Here is a 21,313-nt window from a genome sequence, read left to right on the forward strand (position 1 = left end):
CGTGCGCATGCATGAGACCCTGCTAGTGACGGGCACTCCATCGCTCTGGGTCTCGCAACAAAGGGGGCGAGTTATCGATGTTGAGTGACAGCTCGCCCCCTTTGGTGGGCGGGCCGGGGGGGTGGCTGCTCAATCGGAGGCGACCCCACTGACATCACGAGTGATGTCAGTGGAGACATTCTGGCTCTGTTAGAGCCGAAATCTCTCTGGAGCTTGCGCCATGAGACCCTACCACAAGGGTTTCGTCGCAAGCCCGATGGTCGCAATGGTCTTGACCATCGCGACCATCATCATGGCAGCTCGCTATAGCTGTGGGTGGTCAACCACAGCTATGTGAGCGGCCAGGAGGCCATTCTAAAAAAAAAAACCCGGCCCTAATTCAGCGAGAGCGCTCTGTCAGAGCAACCGGGTCTGAATCAGGCCCCGAGTTCCTATCCGGATCAGACCCAGAATTTAGCCAGCAATGACTCTGGATATTCCCGAGTCGGCGCCGCTCACACCGGAGTCGGGTCTGCATAGAACCGGCTTTCCCGGCGTGAAAGTGGATGCTTGGAGATAACGTCATCTCCAAGCGCCACTGAAGCCGGACCAATCGGCTGGCTAGCAACACACTCCAGGTCATCGAGAGCACCAGGGAGCCGCCAGGGATAACCCGGGTTGCGCCATTACCCAGGTCCAGCCTGGGTCCCACCCTGGTAGCTACCTGGGTTGGATTGCTGGGTCACTTGACCCAGGTTATTTTTCAGGTAGACCCAGAAGAAACACAGGTTTTTGCTCTGGTGTAAAATGGGTATTATAGTGCAATCACTGCACCATAAATGATAGAGGAGAGGTTTATCCCCTGCAGAATGAACACTCAATTAATATAGTATACTCATACATATATACAGTATATATATGTGTGATTTACTTTACCAGAGGGAAGTTATCTGTTCCCAAAGGACAGATTATAGCCCCTTCTTGTAACCAGGGTGGTAACTATATATTGGTCAATTTGGAAGTACATATGTGTTGCTATAACTGCATTCAGTGAGTAAGAAACTGAATATAATTTAATTACTTCACTGAAAAGTTATAAAACTGGATAATAAGTGAAGCTGATATCCCTGAGCAACAGGAAATCCTCAATACACATCTTATCAATCATTTTTATTCCAACATAAATATGTCTAAGTGAAGGTGCCCATACATCTGCGGTGGATTGTCGCGATGCAGGGGTGCGATCGGAAATTTCCGATCGCCCACCATCGATGTTCAGCGATCCATCGCCGGATCGCTGACAATTGACATGTTAAATGTACCCGATTTGATGATCGCGATCATTTTTTGATCGCGATCGTCAAATCGCCAAAATCCAACATGTTGGATTTCTGTGATCCTGCGATGCCGGGTTGCAGCATCGCAGGATCACGGCAATCCGTCGCAGATGTATGGGGCACAAGAGATATGCACACATAATATACGGAGCATGTTCAATCAAGTGAATAACAAACTGGGAAACAAGACAGTATACAGTTTTTCCCAATAAAATTTTTATTCATTCGTACAACACTTAGGGCTCTATTTATTAACATTATTTTTACTAAATGAAAGTGAAAATGGGTGTTTTCACACCCTTTTCACATTATTTTAGTTTCACCTAAATTTGCTACAGGGAAATTGGAGTAGAATTCGTAAAATTCTACTCCAAGCCCTAATTATCAAATTTTTAGTAAACATCGCATTTCCCATAATTGTAATGGCAAATGCGATCTGGCTGAGATTTACTAAAAATAAATTGTGAAAATTACCGGGGGAAGCCCTGTGATAATAACGCCACCTGGAGGTGGCGTTATCCGGGGTCTCCCCCGGTTACCGGACTCCTGCTCCGCTCTAACGGGCAGAGCAGATCCAGGAGCCAGCCCAAGTGATCAGCTGCATGACCTAATCTGACCACACGCTGATCTCTGCTAAAAAAAAAAAAAAATTAAAAAAGGAAAAAAAAAAAGTACCTGCATCCAGACCCCGGAGATCTGTGCTCCGGTGATGTCCTCCGTGGCTTCGGTTAGCTGGTTTGCCATCCTGCATTGTGACCCAGTCAGCTGAATAGCTGACCGGGTCACAGTGCAGGATGGGAGACCAACTGACCAGAGCCACGGAGGACATCACCGGAGAACCGATGGCCTGACAGGAGGTAAGTGAAATTAACGGGGGGCTCATAGGGGGGCCGCACGGGCAGTAACGGATGGGTAGCAGCGACCGCTCGGCACCTCGTCGCTGTATTTTTTTGCGAAAAATACAGTGATAAGGCTGCGGAGGGGATTCGCAGGGACAGAGCTTTATCGCAAGCTCTGTCCATGCAAGGGATTTTTAATAAATCCCTGTGATATTACCTGAATTCGCAATGCAAATTCAGTCGGTAATATCACACTACAACCACTTTTTAAATGGGGATTGTTACTTTGATAATCCCTGTATTTTACTACATGAAGAGCTAATACCCAGATACGTTGATATCATAAAGAGTCTTCTTGAATGTGTGATAATACCCCTGGAACATTATTTTAATCTTTCATTTCAATTTCTTTATTCACATATCATTTTAAATACTTCTCCATTATCATAACTCCCAGAGGGGAATTACATATATTTTAATGAATATTTAATAAAAGTTATTTTTTATGTGTTTATCTTTAGTAACATTTGAATAGTGCACAACTATACTACCCCTTTCCTTTTGTGTTTGTGTCACTGTTATACTTTGCTAAGCGCATGTGTCTTTCTGACCCACAATCCAAGGAGAACACCTAAACATAACTTTCTTCTTCAAGGTCCATAGGGCTCCACAGGGAGACATTGGGGTGTAGGTGGGACCTTTAGGACCAGACACCAACAGCAAAGCTTTTCAATCCCAGGATGCTCCGGTTCTTCCCCCTATACCCTGCCCACAGCCTGAGGGCACTTCAGTTTCGTTGGTGTCCAGCAAGGAGCTAGACCACCATTATAACAGGGGGCTGCCTTATGCAGCCCAAACTTTTATTTTTTTTTTATATTATTTGATTTTCATTTCTACCGGAAGGGTGAGCAGCACTAGACTGTCCTCCGGACATCAGTGCTGCTACCGCATCACCCCTCCACGGCGCCGTAACTCCAAGCCTGTGCTAGGTACTCCCGGTGGGGCTCCGAGGGGGACTAGCTAGCAGGCTTCCCGGACCCCCAGACTGCAGCCCGGAATCCAGGGGACAGGTAAGGCAGAACCCCATTCGCGGGGACCCGCGTAATAGTGCAGTCTTGCTTCCGGTCTCTGGAGACAGACTGGAGGAGCTGATGTGGACACTAGCTCGCCCACTACTCCACTAGACCACCGGAGCAATAACATACTGGCGCAGAGGCATATTATTAAGGCCACGGGAACAGGTCGTTAACGTCAGCCAGCAGCCCCTCCCCCAGCTCTTTGCACCATTCCATTGCAGTCCTGGTGTTTTCTGGGCTGCTCCTCCCTCACCCTCCACCCCATCAGAGACACGTGGCAGCCATTTTAGGCAAGCAGTCTCCAGGAATTCCTGGGTCCAGTCTCCCTGTATACCTCTCCTAAGGGCCAGGTTACACAGCGCTATATCCTACCAGCCACTGCGGTCTGTGTAGTTGATAATAGTGCCCATTGCAGACATGTAATGTTCTTTTCTGATTTGTATGTGACTTGTGCTAGTGCTAATTTCTGTTTTTCTATACTGTCAGTTATAACTATCCCTTTCTTCTACTATACCCTGTCATACTAAGGTATAGAGGGTCATTGTACTTCATACTGCATTGCACACTACATTGTGCCATATCTAACGTGGTTGCCCACTCCCTGGTATCATATGTAGCCAGGGCCAGTGCAAGCTGTCTGGGCGCCCTAGGCAACATTTCACCCACCGCCCCTGCTCCCTCCAATACTATGCCATACTATGCCACACATTAGTGATGCCAGTTTATAATATGCCACACAGTAGTGTCTCAAATTTATAATACACTATATAGAAATGCCCCAACTAACAGCAGTGTTCCAAATTCATAATATACTAAATAGAAATGCCCGAACTAATATACCACACAGCAGAGCCCCAAAATAATAATGTAACTCAAAACATTGCCCCAATTCATAATATGTCATACATCTGTGCCACAAATTCATTATATGCCACACAGCTGTATCCCCAATTTATAATTATGCTACACATCAATGCATCCAATACATATTATGCCACACATTTGTGCCTCCAATACATTAAATGCCAAACATTTGTACCTCCAATACATATACCACACAGCTGTGCACAAAATGTATTGTATGCCACATAACCTTGAATTATGCTATACAATGCCCCTAATACATACTGTATGCCTCACATGTGCCCCAAATTGTAACACACACACACATCAGCCTTGGTCATTAGTAGACATCCTTGCTTTTTTTTGTGTACTCTGCAGTGCCCTCCAGTGGCCGGCACCCCTAGGCAGCCGCCTACTGGTAACACCAGCCCTGTATGTAGCACTACTGCACACTAACTTGTGCTATACATATATAGCGCTGTCACTCCAGGGGCTCCACCAGTAGCGCAGTTGCACACTATATTGTGCTATATATATATATATATATTTATAGACAGTGTCTTGCAAAAGTATTCACCCCCCTTTGCATTTTTCATGTTTTGTTGCCTCACAACCTGGAATTAAAATGGATTGTGTGAATAAGGTGTGCATCATCTCATTCACAGAACATGCCTACACCTGTGAAGTTGTGGGGTTTTTTTATATTGTGAAACAACTTTTAGGACGACATAACAGAAACTTCAGCGTGCATAACTATTCACCCCCCTAAAGTCAGTACTTTGTCAAGCCACCTTTTGTGGCAATTACAGCTTCAAGTCGCTTTGGTTAAGTCTCTATGAGCTTGCCACATCTTGCCCCTGGAGTTTTTGCCCATTCCTCAAGGCAAAACTGCTCCAGCTCCTTCATGTTGGATGGTTTCCGCTTGTGAACAGCAATCTTCAACTGGATTGAGATCTGGGCTTTGACCAGGGGCAGAACTATGGGAGACAATGGAGGCACCTGCCGCCGGGCTCCAGCTCTGTAGGGGCACCTCCTCCATTGTCCACGACCGCCCAATACATGGAACCCCTTCCCGGCATCTGAGAAGCCACCATACACTAGTGGAGAGCTCAATGTCAGACCATCAGCTGCTGCCTTCATCTATCTATAGCCTGTCTGCATGCTTTGACTAGGCCATTCCAACACATTTAAATGTTTCCCCTTAAACCACTCGAGTGTTGCTTTAGCAGTATGCTTCAGGTCATTGTCCCGCTGGAAGGTGAACCTCCGTCCCAGTCTCAAATCACAGGCAGACTAAATCAGGTTTTGCTCAAGAATATCACTGTATTTAGCACCATCCATCTTTGCCTCGACTCAAATCAGTTTCCCAGTCCCTGCTGCTGAAAAACATCCCCACAGCATGATGCTGCCACCACCATGTGTCACTGTGTGATGGTGTTCTTGGGGTGATGGGATGTGTTGGGTTTGCGCCAGACATAGCATTTTCCTTGGTGGCCGAAAAGTTACATTTTAGTCTCATCTGACCAGAGCACCTTCCTCCATACATTTGGGGGAGTCGCACACATGCCTTTTGGCAAACTCAAATTGTGTCTTCTTATTTTTATCACTAAGTAATGGCTTTTTTCTGGCCACTCTTCCATAAAGCCCAGCTCTATGGAGTGTGCGGCTTATTGTGGTCACATGCACAGATACACCAGTCTCTGCTGTGGAACTCTGCAGCTCCTTCAGGGTTACCTTTGGTCTCTGTGCTGCCTCTCTGATTAATGCCCTCCTTGCCCGGTCTGTGAGTTTTGGTGGGCGGCCCTCTCTTGGCAGGTTTGTTGTGGTACCATGTTCTTTCCATTTGATGATGATGGATTTGATGGTGCTTTGGGGGATCATCAAAGATTTGGATAATTTTTTGTAATCCAACCCAGAATTGTACTTCTCAACAACTTTGTCCCTGACTTGTTTGGAGAGCTCCTTGGTCTTCATGGTGTGATGCCTCTTGCTTAGTGGTGTTGCAGCCTCTGGGGCCTTTCAGAAAAGGTGTGTTTACGCTGACAGATCATGTGACACTTAGATGTCACACAGGTGGACTTCATTTCACTAATTATGTGACTTCTGAAGGTAATTGTTTGCGCCAGAACTTTTGAGGGGCTTCATAGCAAAGGGGATGATTAAATATGCACATACCAATTTTCAGAATTTTATTTATAAAGATTCTTTTTTATATATATTTTTCTCATTTCACTTCACCAAATTAGACTATATTGTGCAGATCCATCACATATAATTCAGATAAAAAAAAAAAATAATAATTACAGGTTGTAATGTAACAAAAAAGGTAAAAAGCCGAGGGGGGTGAATACATTTGCAAGGCACTGATATATATATATATATATATATATATATATATACATATATTGCGCTGTTGCACACTGCCTTGTGCCATATATATCGCTGTTGCATACTACATGCTGTCATTTGTAGCGCTGATGCATACTACATGGTGCTATATGTAGCGCTGTTGTATATTATATTGAGCCATACATAGCTCATTTGCGCACTACATTGTGCCATATTTCACATACTGCAAGGTGTTCACTGTATTGTATCATTACTATGGCAGACAGAGGAAAGAATAATAAACAGCCTCAGGATCCGGCCCCTATTCTGTTGTCCTGTAAAGCCTGCTCAGCGGGTTTAGCCCCACGGGACTTCATTCAGGATGGGCTTTGCACTAATTGTTACACAGCCCCGGTGTCTCTCCCTCAGGACCCTCCCTGGGCGGCCTTTTCACGGATGCTGGCAAAAATTACGGATCAGAGAGCGGTCCCCCTGTGGTATGGCCACAGCAGGTACTCCCTGCAAACCCTTTACCTCTCCCATGGGTAGACATGCTGTCTCCATCAGTACAGAGGACCTCATTCAGAGTCTGTCGCAAGCGGCCGCTCACTCGCATCCAGTGTATGCAAATTTTTCAAAGTGACACCATGGGAAGCAATTGCTCGCCAAGGCATAAGCACACCCACTTTGGCCCTGTGTATGCTGACACCCATTAGCCTATGTTGAGATGCCCACCAGCAACATGTCATCTCCAGGAAGTGTATTAAAACATTGGTACATCGAGCACCATCGGTAGCGATCGCAGCGCTTGTGGTTGCCTTACCCACCCACACATGCACTCTGGCCCTCATTCAGAGGCGGTCGCAAGAAGCGATTGCTCTCTCTGAATGAGGGCGGCCGCTTCCTTTTTTTAGTGCGGCCTCCTGGTCACTAGCTAAGCTGTCGGTTACCACCAACAGCTTAGCGACGGACCAGGTTGATGGTCGCGATGGTGAACACCAACGCGACCATCGGGGCTTGCGACGAGACCCTAAGGTTGGGTCTCGGCAACCGCAAGCCCCAGGGAGCTTCCTGCTTTGATCGAGCAGGAAGCTCCCCAATGACATCACTGATGATGTCAGTGCGGCCGCCCAAAAACTGGTAGGCGTTCCTTAAGGAACACCTCCATTTTTTAAATCACCCCCCGGCTCGCCTACAAAACGGGGCGAGCTATCGATCAACATCAACAGCTGCCCCTTTTGTAGAGAGCTCCGGAGCGAGAGAGTTTCTCTCTCACTCCGGGGCTTGCGCACAAGCAGTGTGGCCGCTGCGCGTGCGCAGGGCTAACCATCGACCTGGTTGCAAGAGCATCAGCACTTGCGACCTGGATCTGAATGAGGGCCTCTGTCTGACTGGTCTGAAGCTGGCGGATGAAGTGAAACTGGGACTGAGGGGAGTACTCGTCACGGGGGGGGGGTGTTAGATCAGAATACAGTGCATCGTTATAAAAATATTACAAATTCACCAACTGACCACGGCTGCAGGGGGTGGGTTGGCTGGCCCCTTGGGCAACTGTCCACAACAAGCCCAATGGAAGAGATGACCCTGTTCTCATGTAACTCGTTTGGTTAAAAATGCCACGTTACCAATTCACACTGCTACCTCCTTGAAGGATACTACAGGTAGACGTTTAGAAGCTTGTCATAAATCTATATACTCTCTTACAGAAGCTATTACTCGTCCTGCTAGTGCTATGGTCTGGGTGGCGAAAGCCATTGAGAGTTGGGCAGAGGCCCTAGAAGAAACACTTCCTCCTGATGCTTCAAGAGAGCAACTCTCCTATGTATCTCACATTAGGGATGCAGCCTCCTACTTAGGTGAGGCATCTATGGATATGGCTCTCCTGGCTTTCAGGATATCTGCAACATCGGTAGTGGCCCGCCGTATCATTTAGCTTTGTTCCTGGAAAGCAGATTCAGATTCAAAATGGGCTCGGGAGCCTCTCCCTTATTCGGGAGACATCCTATTTGGTCCGAAGCTAGATAAAATTGTGACTACCTTGGCAGCTAACAAGATGGTGTTCCTGCCCTCTCCATATAATACAAAGCCTCGGACGTCATCCTTTCAGTCCTTTCGCCCTCAAGGCTCCAGACCTTTCCACGGTGCCAGATGTCAGCCAAGGCCTCCAAGCCTAGGACCAAACAGGGCTGGGCTACTAAATGTCCACCTGCCAAGTCTGCGGACTAGCCTGCAGCCTGATGGGGCGGACCTCTCCCTGGGGGCTCCCAGGGTGGAAGGCCGACTTCTTACATTCACCCAGGTATGGCATCAAACCACATCAGATGCCTGGGAAAGAGAAGTGGTCTCCCATAGATATGCTCTTACCTTCCTGAGGCAACCACCCCAACAGTTCTTTTGCACAGGACCTCCTTCGGTCTCAACTAGGGCCCTGCTGCTCCACAAAGCCATTCAGTCTTTACTGAATTCAGGAGTAATAATTTGGGTCCCCTCCTCACAACGGGGCAATGGCTATTATTCTAACCTTTTATTAGTTCAGAAGCCCAATGGGTCTCATCGGTCTATCAATCTTAAATCCCTGAACAAGTTTATCAGGGTGCCCTAGTGTCATATGGAAACTCTCCATTCTATTATCCTAGCTATGGAGCCTGGATATTTTATGGTGTCCCTGGACATACAGGATGCCTAACTACATGTACCTATAGCACCTTCTCATCAATAATTTCTCCGGTTTGCTATGCTACAACAGCATTACCAATTTCAGGCTCTGCCATTTGGTCTCTCAACCAAGATCATGGCAGTTATGGTGGCCTCTCTTCATCGTCAAGGGATCAGCCTGCTTCCATACTTGGACAATCTTTTGCTGTTGGCAAGCTCCCCAGAGACTCTTCAACGCCATCTTCAGGTGACCAATACCTTTCTACAAATGCACAGTTGGCTGATCAACTGGAAAAAGTCTTCTCTGACGCCCTCTCAAAGGATGGTACATTTGGGAGCCCTCCTGGATGGCAGACAAGATTTCAGTACTACAGTACAGACTACGCAGACTGCTTCACAATCGCAGAGTGTCAATTCCCTCTGCAATGCAAGCCTTGGGATCAATGGTGTCCACCTTCGACATGATGCAGTTCGCCTAGTTTCACTCCAGGCCCCTGCAACACCTGATCCTCTCCAGATGGAACGGACTACCCCATCTGCTCAAATCCCAGATAAGGAGCCTCCCTCCAGAGGTTCGTCTGTCACTAGCCTGGTAGCTACAGACTCCCCATTTGAACCAAGGTCGTCCCTTTTGGATCCCGAACTGGTCTCTCCAAGCCTCTGAGGGTGGGGCAAAGTAACTGACCAACACTCCTTCCAGGGCCGATGGTCCCCAGTTGAGGCAATGTTGCCAATCATGCTGTGGCCTACTTCAATCATCAAGGGAGCGCTCGAAGTCAGTCAGCAATGACAGAAGTGTCTCGCATTTTCACATTGGCTGAACGCAATCTCCCAGCCATCTCTGCAGTGTTCATCCCAGGGATTCTCAATTGGGAAGCGGATTTCTTCAGCCGTCATGACGTGTATGCAGGAGAATGGTCTCTACACCCAGAAGTCTTTCAGCTTCTGGTGGACAAATGGGTCTTCCAGAAGTGGATCACATGGCCTCAAAAAACAACAAACTTCCAGTTTATGAAGCAAGAACAAAAGGACCCCGATGCGGCCTTCATAGACACCTTGTCGGTGACATGGACTTTCCAGTTGGCATATCACTTCCCTCCAATATCCCTGCTTCCCTGAGTGCTTCGGAAATTCAGACAGAAGGGAGGCACAGTCCTGTTAATAGCTCCGGCTTGGCCCAGGCATCATTAGTACTCGGATCTACTAAGACTCTCCATAGACGTTCCTCTTCAACTTCCTCTACGAGTAGACCTGTTGTCTCAGGGTCCATGTCTACATCTGGACCTATCCTGTCTGTCTTTAATGGTGTGGCTCTTGAGACATACTTCCTAATGGCTAAGGGAAGGGATTATCTAGCTCTGTGGTCCAGACCGTGCTCAGAGCATGTAAACTGGCCTTAGCTAGGATTTACCACAGAATTTGGCATTCATATTTCCAATGGTGTGCTCCACGAAACTATGACCCTCAGGTCTTTTGAGTTTCTCGAATTCTTGCCTGTCTTCAGGCTGGAATGGATCTAGGCCTCCGCCTAGCATCTCTCAAAGTGCAAGTTTCTGCTTTGTCTATCTGGTTTCAGCGCAAGATTGCTTCTATACCAGATGTCCACACCTTCATGCAAGATGTTCTACGGATACAACCTACCTTTGTCCCTACTGTGGCTCCATGGGATTTGTCAGTGGTTCTCAAAGCACTTCAGGAACCTCCATTTGAACCTCTGGAATCGATGGATATCAAATGGCTCACTGCGAAGACTATGGGAGTCATTCAGACCCACTCGCGAGCGGCAGTACGCTTGCAAGTGGGTCGATGTTCCCCACTGCACATGCGCACAACGGAGGGAGCTCCGTCGTGCGCATGTGCGAGACCCGACGAGCGAAGGACTTTCCTTCGCTCAGAGTGTCTCATCAAAGGGGGCGTGCTGTCGATGGTGACTGACAGCACGCCCCCGGCCCCACTGACATCACTAGTGATGGTGACTGACAGCACGCCCCCGGCCCCACTGACATCACTAGTGATGTCAGTGGGAGTGATTTTGGCTCTGATAGAGCCAAAATCACTCCTGGCCTTGCGGTTGAGAAACCCAACCGCAGGCTTTTACTCGCAGTTCCGATGGTCGCGATGGTCTAGACCATCGCGACCATCATTTTGCATGCTCGTATATGCTGTGGGTGGTGACCCACAGCTATACGAGCGTCCAGGAGGACGCTCCATATTAATGGAGGTGGGCCCTGATTCAGAGCGAGCGCTCTGGTCAGAGCGTCCGGCTCTGAATCAGGGCCTCTGTTTCTTCTGGCTATAGCATCTGCCCGTAGGGTATCAGATTTAGGGGCACTTTCATGCCACTCCCCTTTTTTGTATTTCGGCAGGATAGGGCCTTCAAACACGCCCAGGCTTCTTTCATAAGATGGTTTCTCGCTTCCACCTGAATACAGAAATTGTGGTTCTGGCCTTTAATTCACCAGACCTCTTGGCAGCTGAAGCATCTTTGGATGTGGTCCGTGCTCTAAAGATCTACGTGGACCATACTACTTCCATCAGGAAATTGGACTCCTTCTTATATGGATTCCATAAGAAGGGATGGCCAGCTAACAAACACTCTGGCCAGATGGATTTGCATGACTAACTCACAGGCTTGCATGCAGACGGGCCTTCCTGTGCCAACTACAGTCTCTGCTAATTGTATTCACTCTGTGGGTACCTCGTGGGCAGCCCGCCGTATAGCCTCAGCTGAACAGCTATGCAAGGCAGCCACCTGGTCTTCTGTCCACACCTTTCTTAGGTTTTATGCCTTTGATACATTAGCTTCCCAGAATGCTTCCTTCGGGTGGAGAGTTCTCCTATCTGCGCAGGAGCAATCCCGCCCTTGAACAACTGCTTTGGGACATCCCCAATGTCTCCCTGTGGAGCCCTATGGATTCTGAAGAAGAAAATGAGAGTTATGGTAAAACTTACCTTTGTTAACGCTCTTTCTACGAAGTCCATAGGGTCCACAGGGCACCCACCCTGACGCACCTGGCTTCTATGGGTTTCTTCTCTTGGTCAATTGTTTCCTTCTCTGTGTGAGTGTGTGATTCTTTAGTGTACCAGTCTTCCTTCTCTCCTGTTCTACTCCTGCCTTGGGCTTGTTAACAAAACTGAAGTGACCTCAGGCTGCGGGTGGGGTATAGGGGGAAGGACCGAAGCATTTTGGGATTGAAAAGCTTTACTGTTGGTGTCCAGTACTCGAGGTCCCACCTACACCCCAATGTCTCCCTGTGGACCCTATGGACTTCGAAGAAAGAAAGTTAACAAAGATAAGTTTTACCATAACTCTAATTTTTTTTAAGCTCTCTATCATCTGCTTCTTGTTTTATTTTTACAGTGTTATGATTATTAATTTTATTTTTTTGTTATATTTAGGCAGTTTCTGCGACTGTGGAAGATACCGGAGAGCGGTGGGACAGCTGGATCTAAGGGTCAGCCAGCTCAAATCCTCTTTAAAGTTTTTCAAAAATGGTGAATATACCTAATTAACACTGTAAAATGGAGAATATACCTAATTAACACTGTAAAATACACCCTACCATCATGATAATTGTTCATAATGTCCAACAGTCATGTTTATGTGTGTACCAGAACAGTCCCAATTTACCAGTGCCAATGGATACGCCTAATTTGTCGGAATCTTTGAGTCAGAGACATTTGATGTATCAAGTAGTGTAAAGACTAGAGAATTGGGGCAGTGGAGAAGTTGCTCATAGCAACCAATCAGCTTTGAGGTAGCATTAATCAAGTACATTCTATAAAGATAGGGAGAAAGTTATTGGTCGATATGGGAAAAATATCCATCGTCCACTTCGCTCTTTTCACTCAGGAGGTATTTTTTGTCAGTTGTGACAGTTTCATAACAAAGGTTTATGAGATTGTGGAGGCACAGGCTAAGGGTTTAATACAAGCCGCCATCATTTCTGCTCTGACTACGATCCTTGGTAAAGCCATACTAGACATTAACAACAAAAGTTACTATGTGGGCTAGACAGAGTATACCCAGCACACTTTCTCCTATAGACCTGCGTTCTTGAATCTAAGCACACACACATAGCTTCATCAACAGTGTGGGCGAGGGCACCGTGGCATAATGTATACAGGACTTACTGTGTGGCATAATGTGAAGTGGGGGCACTACAGAAAGTTTAGCACATTTGTGGTGCTGGGAATACTTACACTGTATACTTGTATACTTTTTAGTAACATCACCGGTATATCTTACTGAGAAAGTTATTGGTAGGCGCCCCTACAAGTTAGTTGCCCTGGGGCCCCCACAAACCTTAGTGCGACCCTGCATCTGTGTGCCACAATACCAGGATGGGAACGTTACAAGAACAAAAGAAATAGAGAGAGAGCCTCATACCGCTTTTATACCTAAATTCCGGGTCTGACCCGGAGGTTGGAACAGGGTTCCAAACCGGATCAAACCTGGAATTGAGCCGGCACCGACACAGGATAATCCCGAGTCGGCGCCGTTCATACCGGAGCTGGGTCTGCAGTGACCCGGATCTTACGGCGTGGAAGTGGACGCTTGGAGATGACGTCATCTCCGAGTGCCACTGAAGCCGGCCAATCGGCCAGCATGTGGAATGTTCCAGGTCATCGTGACCTGGATTGCGCAGGGTTTCATGGGTTATTCCCGAGGTCCAACCCTGTCCCCTTTTACACCAAGGAGCTACCTGGGTTAACCCTGTAATAACCCGGGTTTTACCTCTGGTGTAAAAGTAAATGCATTCTGACCCTAGCTCCATCTCTCCACCAACGGGTTGTGGTTGTCTCCTACAGCTGAATTTCGCTGGTGACAGAAACAAATGTGACAAAATGTATTTTAAATTATTACCATTACCACCATTAACTAAATGAGCACTTCCCACCATGTTGTAAGTCTGTCAATGATTCAGCTAAGGCATGGGGAGGGAGGCATTTAATTCTCTGCCTCAAGCACCAGGATGATTAAATCACATCTGTGCATTTTAATATCAAATGCCTCTTTTATGTACCAGATTCACCAAATTTAGTTTACGGCTGCAGTTATGCACGTACGTAAATGACCTTTAATCCTAATCTCTCTTCCCTCACAAACGCTATGAAGATCTGTAACACAGCGAATAGAGTGACAGCTTCAGTGGATGGTTATTTGACCTATATGAAATTATGTCTATGCACCATACCACGCCCTAATACAGTGCTATCTGATAGTAGATTCTTGCACACATTGCACACATTACCGAAGCGAAGCAGGAAGCACTACCGATGAGATGTACAAACATCTCATCGGCCGGAGAGGGGGAGCGTTAACTCCCCCGTCCGGCGCTACCCGCTAGAGACAGCAGCGCATCAGCCTAGTGCTGACGTGCTGTGTCTCTTCCCGGCCTTCTCCACTGAGCATGCGCGGGATCTCGCAAGTATCGCGAGATCCCCGCGTGGAGCCGGCAGCCGCCGCACCAGGGACAGCGCTGTCCCTGCTGTGGGGATAGGCTAGCGCCAGGCTGTAGCTGTCGATAACGATCTGACCGTTCGTACATAGCCCAGGCTATTAGCGCTGCTATCTTGTAGATAGCAGCGCCGATAATGACATCATTTACCGCCCAGACCCCCGATCATACATCGGGGAGAAGCGGTATCAGCGCACATAACGTGCGCTGATACCGCTTCTGGGCTTCGTACATCTACCCCATTACCAGTAATAAGCCCCCGGCTGCCTCCAAACCTCTGATACGGTAACCTGGGTGTAATTGCTGTGACCTGCAGAGGGCTTGTTACTCATGTCACTCACTAACCTAGTTATTGTGCGCTATTTTGGGACATTGCATTAGAAACCGAGCCTTTTGTGGGCATGCAGTTCAGCAATGATAAAAGTTATCACATTAGGTTTCTGGGGAGAATAAAATGATATCTAGTAGAAAACCCAAGCGTCACCATAAACCTATAGGAGTATCAATCCTTCATGCTCTAATGACAACAGATTTACCGGATTCCAATTTCTTTGTATAATCTTACAGCTAGGAAAAATAAGTAAACTACCAAAATGTACAATAATAACTGTACATTGATGGAATCCTAATGACCAAATAAGCTCAGAAGCTGGGTAATTATACCAATATGCAATACTTCTGAATTTATGCTTCAAATGCCCGGCTGCCTTCTGTGTACCATGCAGGGGCACTGAGAGCTGCTGCAGGCGCGGTTACTAAGGTGGGCGTGGCCATATTCCGGGGAGGCTTGGCCACGCCTCTCTCTAAAAAAAAAAAAAAGTTTTCCCAGTGCTGCAACCTCACAGGAAGGTTTATAATTAATGAGTCCCATTGACAGTATGGACTTGGGGTAGATTTACTAAAGCTTCTAAAACTGTCTATCATTTTGTAGAATGCAATACACAAATGATAGCTACAATCTGATTGGTTGGTATGGGCAAAACCACCACTTGTCTGTTTTAGAAGCTTTAGTAAATCTACCTTTATGTGCAGTGGTTTTGAATCCTCTAAATCACGTTTGGTGCATTGTAAACTGACATTACCAGTGTAGAAACAAAAACCCTCCATCCCCTGCAGGGTGTTAAGTAAAGGGTGTCCCAGCGGAACCTTGCCGGCTCTGCTGTCCTGCAGTGGTCAACGCCGCTCCTCAACATGACAAGTGCCGCATCCTCTCTTGCATCTCGATTCCGCTGCCTACTTGACCTTTGCCGGACTTCACCTGAACAGCAAGGGAGCCGATATAAGCTGTTTGGCAAGAGCCCCCTTTCCGTCATGGCTTAGGCATCCTGGAGTCTGCTGCTGTCTCTTCCGGTCTTCTGTCTTCCGGTGCTGCAACTTCCGTACCTCTTCGTGAGCTCTTCTCTGTTCCCCCTCCGCCGTTGTACTGTCTTTTCACCGCTCGCTGCATCTAATAAAAGCCAGAGTCACTAAGCGGAATGATAGCGTGGCTTGCCGAGGTTGGCTCGTCGCAGTCACTCCTGATTGGCTGAAGGTCTGCGAGCAGCGATTGGCTTGTAGCCGGCACCAAATTTGAAAAGTGACTCTTCTGTCGGTGCTAGGATCTGATGCTCGGCCCCAGTGCCGGCCACAGATGTGATTGGGATACAGCTCTATACTCATCCGGACACCGGACAGTCTGCTTAGATATCCAGACTGTCCACAGTAATCCTGGACATGTGGCGCCCCCTACTGGAGCTAGGTGGCCCTAGGCAAGTGGCTAAGGGCCTGATTCACTACGGATCGCTATTCTGCTTATACGCACGCAACGCAGTTGCTAATATCTATAAAATATAAATGATATGTAAATGTTTGCATTCGCATTGCGATCGCAGCCTGCCATAAGGACGCCCACTTCCCCTATTCACATCCGTATACTTGTCCAACATAGAGAAACAATCAGTAACATTGAGTAACATCAGTAATGAAGCCCAGACATTACTCAGATTTGCTTACTTCAGCGCACGCTATGAGGCCTCAGGCGGCGTCTGGTATCGCAGTGGCTAATTTATGCATGCCCCTGCAAACGCTGTTGAGACGCACTGAGACGCCTGTGTTCGCCCGACCAGCCCCCGTAACCACCCACAAACGGCACTTCCTGTCAATCACTCTGCCATGGGTCTGCGTATTCTCTGCGATCGCTGTCCCGATCACAGTGGCTAGGTCACGCACGCGCAGTATGCAACAACTGACCGATTGTGTGCATTTAAGCAACTGCATTGCTTGCTGAAACAGGCGTTAGGTCACCTATGACCAGGGCGAGCCCTGCGGTATTGTAACAATGTCATAACATTGCCCCCTACTGTATATTAGAAATAAATATATTACCACCTCTATTGTTTAATAAGTTATAAGAACCCGTTATGTTGTTGTAATAAATATTAATGCCCCCCCCTTATTATTTAATATTTACAATGTCCTCCATACTATTTCTCATATTATTGGCAGCACTGATTGCCCCTTACATTTTCCCATAGTGTAGTGGTATTGTCAACTACTCACCATCACTCTTCGAGGCCTATTCATTAAACCTAAAACTTCTCTGGAGATAATTAGCTTTAGAACTCTCATGGAGTTCTAGCTAATTATAGGTGGAATTCATCATTCCACCTCTCCATAAGTATCTATTCCGAAAAGCTGTCATTTTTGCGATGACAGCTTTTCGGGAAATAGATACTTTTCCCTGCCTACACTACCTTATCGCATCTGGAAACAGTGCTGCGCATGCGCTGTTACATCTGTAAAACCAGCGCATGCGCAGCACTGCCTACAGATGCGTTAAGTTTGTGTACCCCCCCTGATCCCCCCCCACCCCCCTCTCCCCTCCGCTCACCTTCCAACCCCCCCCAAGCTTACCTGTCCGCGCAGCAGCCTCCGGCTCCGTCCTGCTGGTCTGTCTGGTCTGAAATTTTTTTTTTCTTTTTATAAACTTTCTTGTGCTCTGCTGGGGAGCACACATGTCCGACCAGCCTCCGGAGCCTGAGGATGGAGCAGAGCGCCGGAGGGACTCGTCGGGGGACCTGCACACGCGGATACAGGTAAGTCGATTCTGCTATTTGCCTCCTCACAGTGGTGAATAGTAACTGCATCAAATTCCGAAAATTGATAATTTTCGGAATTGATGAATACCATAATTTCCACATCCCCATACTAATGTACTAATGTACTAATGTAATAATGTACTAATGTATGGGGAGTGTGGAAATTAACGCAGGGGAACTTAGCAAGGAGATATCTGTGATATCTCCTGTGGCTACATGAATACCAAAATAACGTTATTTAAGGAAAATGTCCTTAAAAACTTTATTTTAGTGTTGATGAATAGGCCCCTCTTCATCTTATCTTGATCCAACGTAATCTGGGAATAAATGAAAAAAGAAAACACAATGATCCAAGACTGACCGCTCACCAGAGCTCCCGGATGTATAATGAGTTAATGACCAGGAGCGCGCCTGTGTAATACAATGGGCCACCCAGGATAGAGCGCAAGCGTGGCTCAGACAGCCCAGAACAGAGGGCCTGATTCACCACGAAATGCAACTGCGAATGCAATAGTGATTACGCACGCAGTTCAATTACGATAGTATGCTAATCCATTGCGATCGCTATGCCGTCACAGCACTACATAAGGACGCCCACTTTACTTAGCACACATCCGTAATGTTTAGCAAGACTGCGAAACCGTCGGTACAATCGAGTGCCATCGCAGCCTCACGCCCCCTTGCACAAGCTCTGACCTTACTCAGAAATTGCCAACTTCAGCGCACACTATGAAACCTCGTAGGGCATCGCAGTGGCTAATTTATGCATGCCCCTACAACAGCGTTGAAACGCACTGGCACGCCTGTATTTCGCCGACCACCCCCCCATCACCACCCACAAACGGCACTTCCTGTCAAGTCACTGCGATCGCAGTCCCGATCACAGTGGCCTACGTTCCTTGCTGAATCAGGCCTAGAACCAGATGAATACAGAGTGGAGGGCTATCATCGAGGACTGATATCCGCCAGAGAGAGACTCAGCAGGGAGCTGAGGAGAGAGCCCACCGAGGTCATATGTTTGTCAGGCAAGAGGTCTGGGAATTGGGGACCAGGCTGTTTATTATTTCTATTACCTTATGCTGAAAATTTAAGTATTTTATGTTTAATATCCAAACTACCAGACAGATATCCCTATGTTTGGCACTGCACCACTAACCATATTACCTCAGTGTAATCCCCTTATGTTACAAGCTGTTTATAATAACTCTAATTTCTGTATTTTTTATTTTATTTTCCTCACAAGTGATCGCTGGCATCCGGGAAACAGATGAGAAGTTTTATTACATTGTGAAAGAAGAACGTAATTACAGGGACGCACTGACTCAATGTAGGGTCAGAGGGGGCACATTGGCAATGCCCAAGGACCCTGGTGCCAACTCACTGATTGCTGATTACATCTCTAGTATGGGATTACTGAGGGTCTTCATCGGCGTCAACGACATTGAGAAAGAGAAGCAATTCATGTACACAGACAACAGCCCGGTGCAGACCTTCAGCAGCTGGAAGGAAGGCGAGCCCAATGACGGATCGGGATACGAGGACTGCGTGGAGATGCTCAGCACGGGCGCCTGGAATGACGTAGACTGTCAGCTCACAATTTACTTTGTATGTGAATTTATGAAAAAAGCTAAATAATTTGCATTTACTGTCCCTAGGGGGTCATCGTTGCAGCTTTCGCACCGTTTATAAAGTATGCGAAAGATTTTAGTCTAAACTGACTCCACACATAATTACAACCATCAAATATATTCAGAACATATATAATCCATATGTTATAACAATCTGCAGTAAAAGTGGGTTTTCAAAGTTTGGGAACTTTTCACCCTAATTAATATCCTTTCTACCTTGCTGCCATATTGATAAAGGCCGAGAATCCTCTTACTTATGTGTAAAATATACAAATATGGCTGCAATAGATTGTTGGTGTTGTTTTTGTCTTGTGTAACATCAACCACACTTATGGGGACATATAGGGGGAAGAATGTGTAGATGCATAGACAGAGTATGATAGGTTTAGCAATTAAGCAAGATGCTTGTGGGAGCTGAATGCGTGAATGAGATGGATGTATGGAGTGAGAAGGATTTTGGAACCCAGTGGGATTGTTGTGGTGACCAAATGGGATGATTGTGGGCAGGGCCGGATTAAGGGGGGGCGACAGGGGCGGTCGTCCCTGGGCCCCCACACATAGAGGGCCCCCACAGGGTCGATGTGACCCTGCCGAGAACAGGTGCCGGCGGCACCTTTTCCCGGGAGGAGGGCGCTCTGCAGCTGCATGCAGCAGCACAGTCAGTGCTGCTGCATCAGCTTGGGGCAGGGTGGTAGTGTGGACGGCACATAAGTGCCGTCCGCACTACACAGCACAAACACACAGCCGCCGGTGCCGGCAGCTGTATGTTTGTTTTAGCAGCCGATGAGAGTCAGTCAGACTCTCATCGGCTGCTGCTCCCACTGCCAGAGACTCCGTCTTCTGGCTCCTGCAGTGGCTGATGGGAGATCTCCCATCATACAGAGCGGGCCGGCCCGGGAGGACGCCGGACGGAGGAGCAGACGACAGAGCGGGGATTAAGGTAAGTGGAAGTTGTTGTTTTTTTGTGTGTGTCTGGGGGGGTACTACTACTACTAGGGGCACTGCAGGGGGTTCTAAAAGGGGCACTGCTGGGGTGGGGTACTACTACTACTAGGGGCACTGCAGGGGGTACTACAAGGGGCACTGCTGGGGGGGTACTACTACTACTAGGGCACTGCAGTGGGGCACTGCTGGGGAGGCACAAGGGGCACTGTTGGGGAGGTACTACTACTACTAGGGGCACTGCAGGGGGTACTATAAGGGGCACTGCTGGGGGTACTACTACTAGGGGCACTGCAGGGGGTACTACTACTACTCGGGGCACTGCAGGGGGTACTACAAGGAGCACTGCTGGGGGGGACTACTAGGGGCACTGCTGGGGGTACTACTAAGGGCACTGGTGGGGGTACTACAGGGAGGACTGCACACTGGTGGGACCATTACTGGGGGACACAGCATAGAGGGGGATTACTACTAGGGGTACTCCTGGGGGGATTACTGTTGAGGGGGGACTGCTACTGGGGGCACTGCTGGGGCAGACTGCTACAGGGGGCACGGCTGGGATGGGCTCGACTCTACTCTGTGTGGCTTGAAGGGGCCCCCCGAATTTAGTTGCCCTTGGGCCCCCACAAGCCTTAATCCGGCCCTGATTGTGGGCACTGAGTGGGATGGGTGTGGGCACTGAGTTGGATATGTGTGCCACATAACTGCTCAGACCATCAGTTGAATAGACTGCATGTGTATATTCCAGTGAGCACACAAATCTGTGAATTAGCAGCTTCACCATTGTGTGAGTGACAGCAATATCACTCTGTGAGAGTGCTGAATCTGCAGTTAACCACAGGGTGTGATGGCAAACCATATCTGTATTGCGCAAGAGAGGAGGCACAGCAGGAGAGATGATGCAGGAGAGAGGTGGGAGGGACGGGTGTACCGAGAGGAGGGGAGCAGAGACTAATTACCCAGGCCCCAGCTTGCAAAAGGGGCCTGGCAGGGGTCCAGTACCGCCCCCCTCCCTCTTACCTCACAGTAGCTCAGCATATGCTGCTGTGTCCTGGGCTGCAGTGGGAGACCTGGGCTGCAGCAGTCTCCTATGCCTGTGGGGGGGAGAGATCACACTGATTGTGTTCCCCTCCTGGCTTTGCGCCGA

The 21,313-nt window shown here is 47.9% G+C and overlaps 1 protein-coding gene across 2 annotated transcripts in view; it reads left to right on the forward strand.

Moving 5' to 3' along the window:
- COLEC10 (collectin subfamily member 10) overlaps window positions 1-19,498 on the forward strand; it is a 527,644-nt gene extending 508,146 nt beyond the window's left edge. For both annotated transcript variants that reach the window (XM_088450188.1, XM_088450187.1), the window contains exons 6-7: window positions 12,457-12,552; window positions 18,840-19,498. In XM_088450188.1, the coding sequence (XP_088306314.1) occupies window positions 12,457-12,552; window positions 18,840-19,231 (488 nt within the window). In that variant the 3' untranslated portion in view covers window positions 19,232-19,498. The remainder of the gene's footprint in view (window positions 1-12,456; window positions 12,553-18,839) is intronic.
- The last annotated feature ends 1,815 nt before the right edge of the window (window positions 19,499-21,313 follow it).

The sequence above is a fragment of the Taudactylus pleione genome, unplaced genomic scaffold (assembly GCF_031769625.1).
Source record: "Taudactylus pleione unplaced genomic scaffold, aTauple2 ptg000510l, whole genome shotgun sequence".
NCBI classification, from domain to species: domain Eukaryota; kingdom Metazoa; phylum Chordata; class Amphibia; order Anura; family Myobatrachidae; genus Taudactylus; species Taudactylus pleione.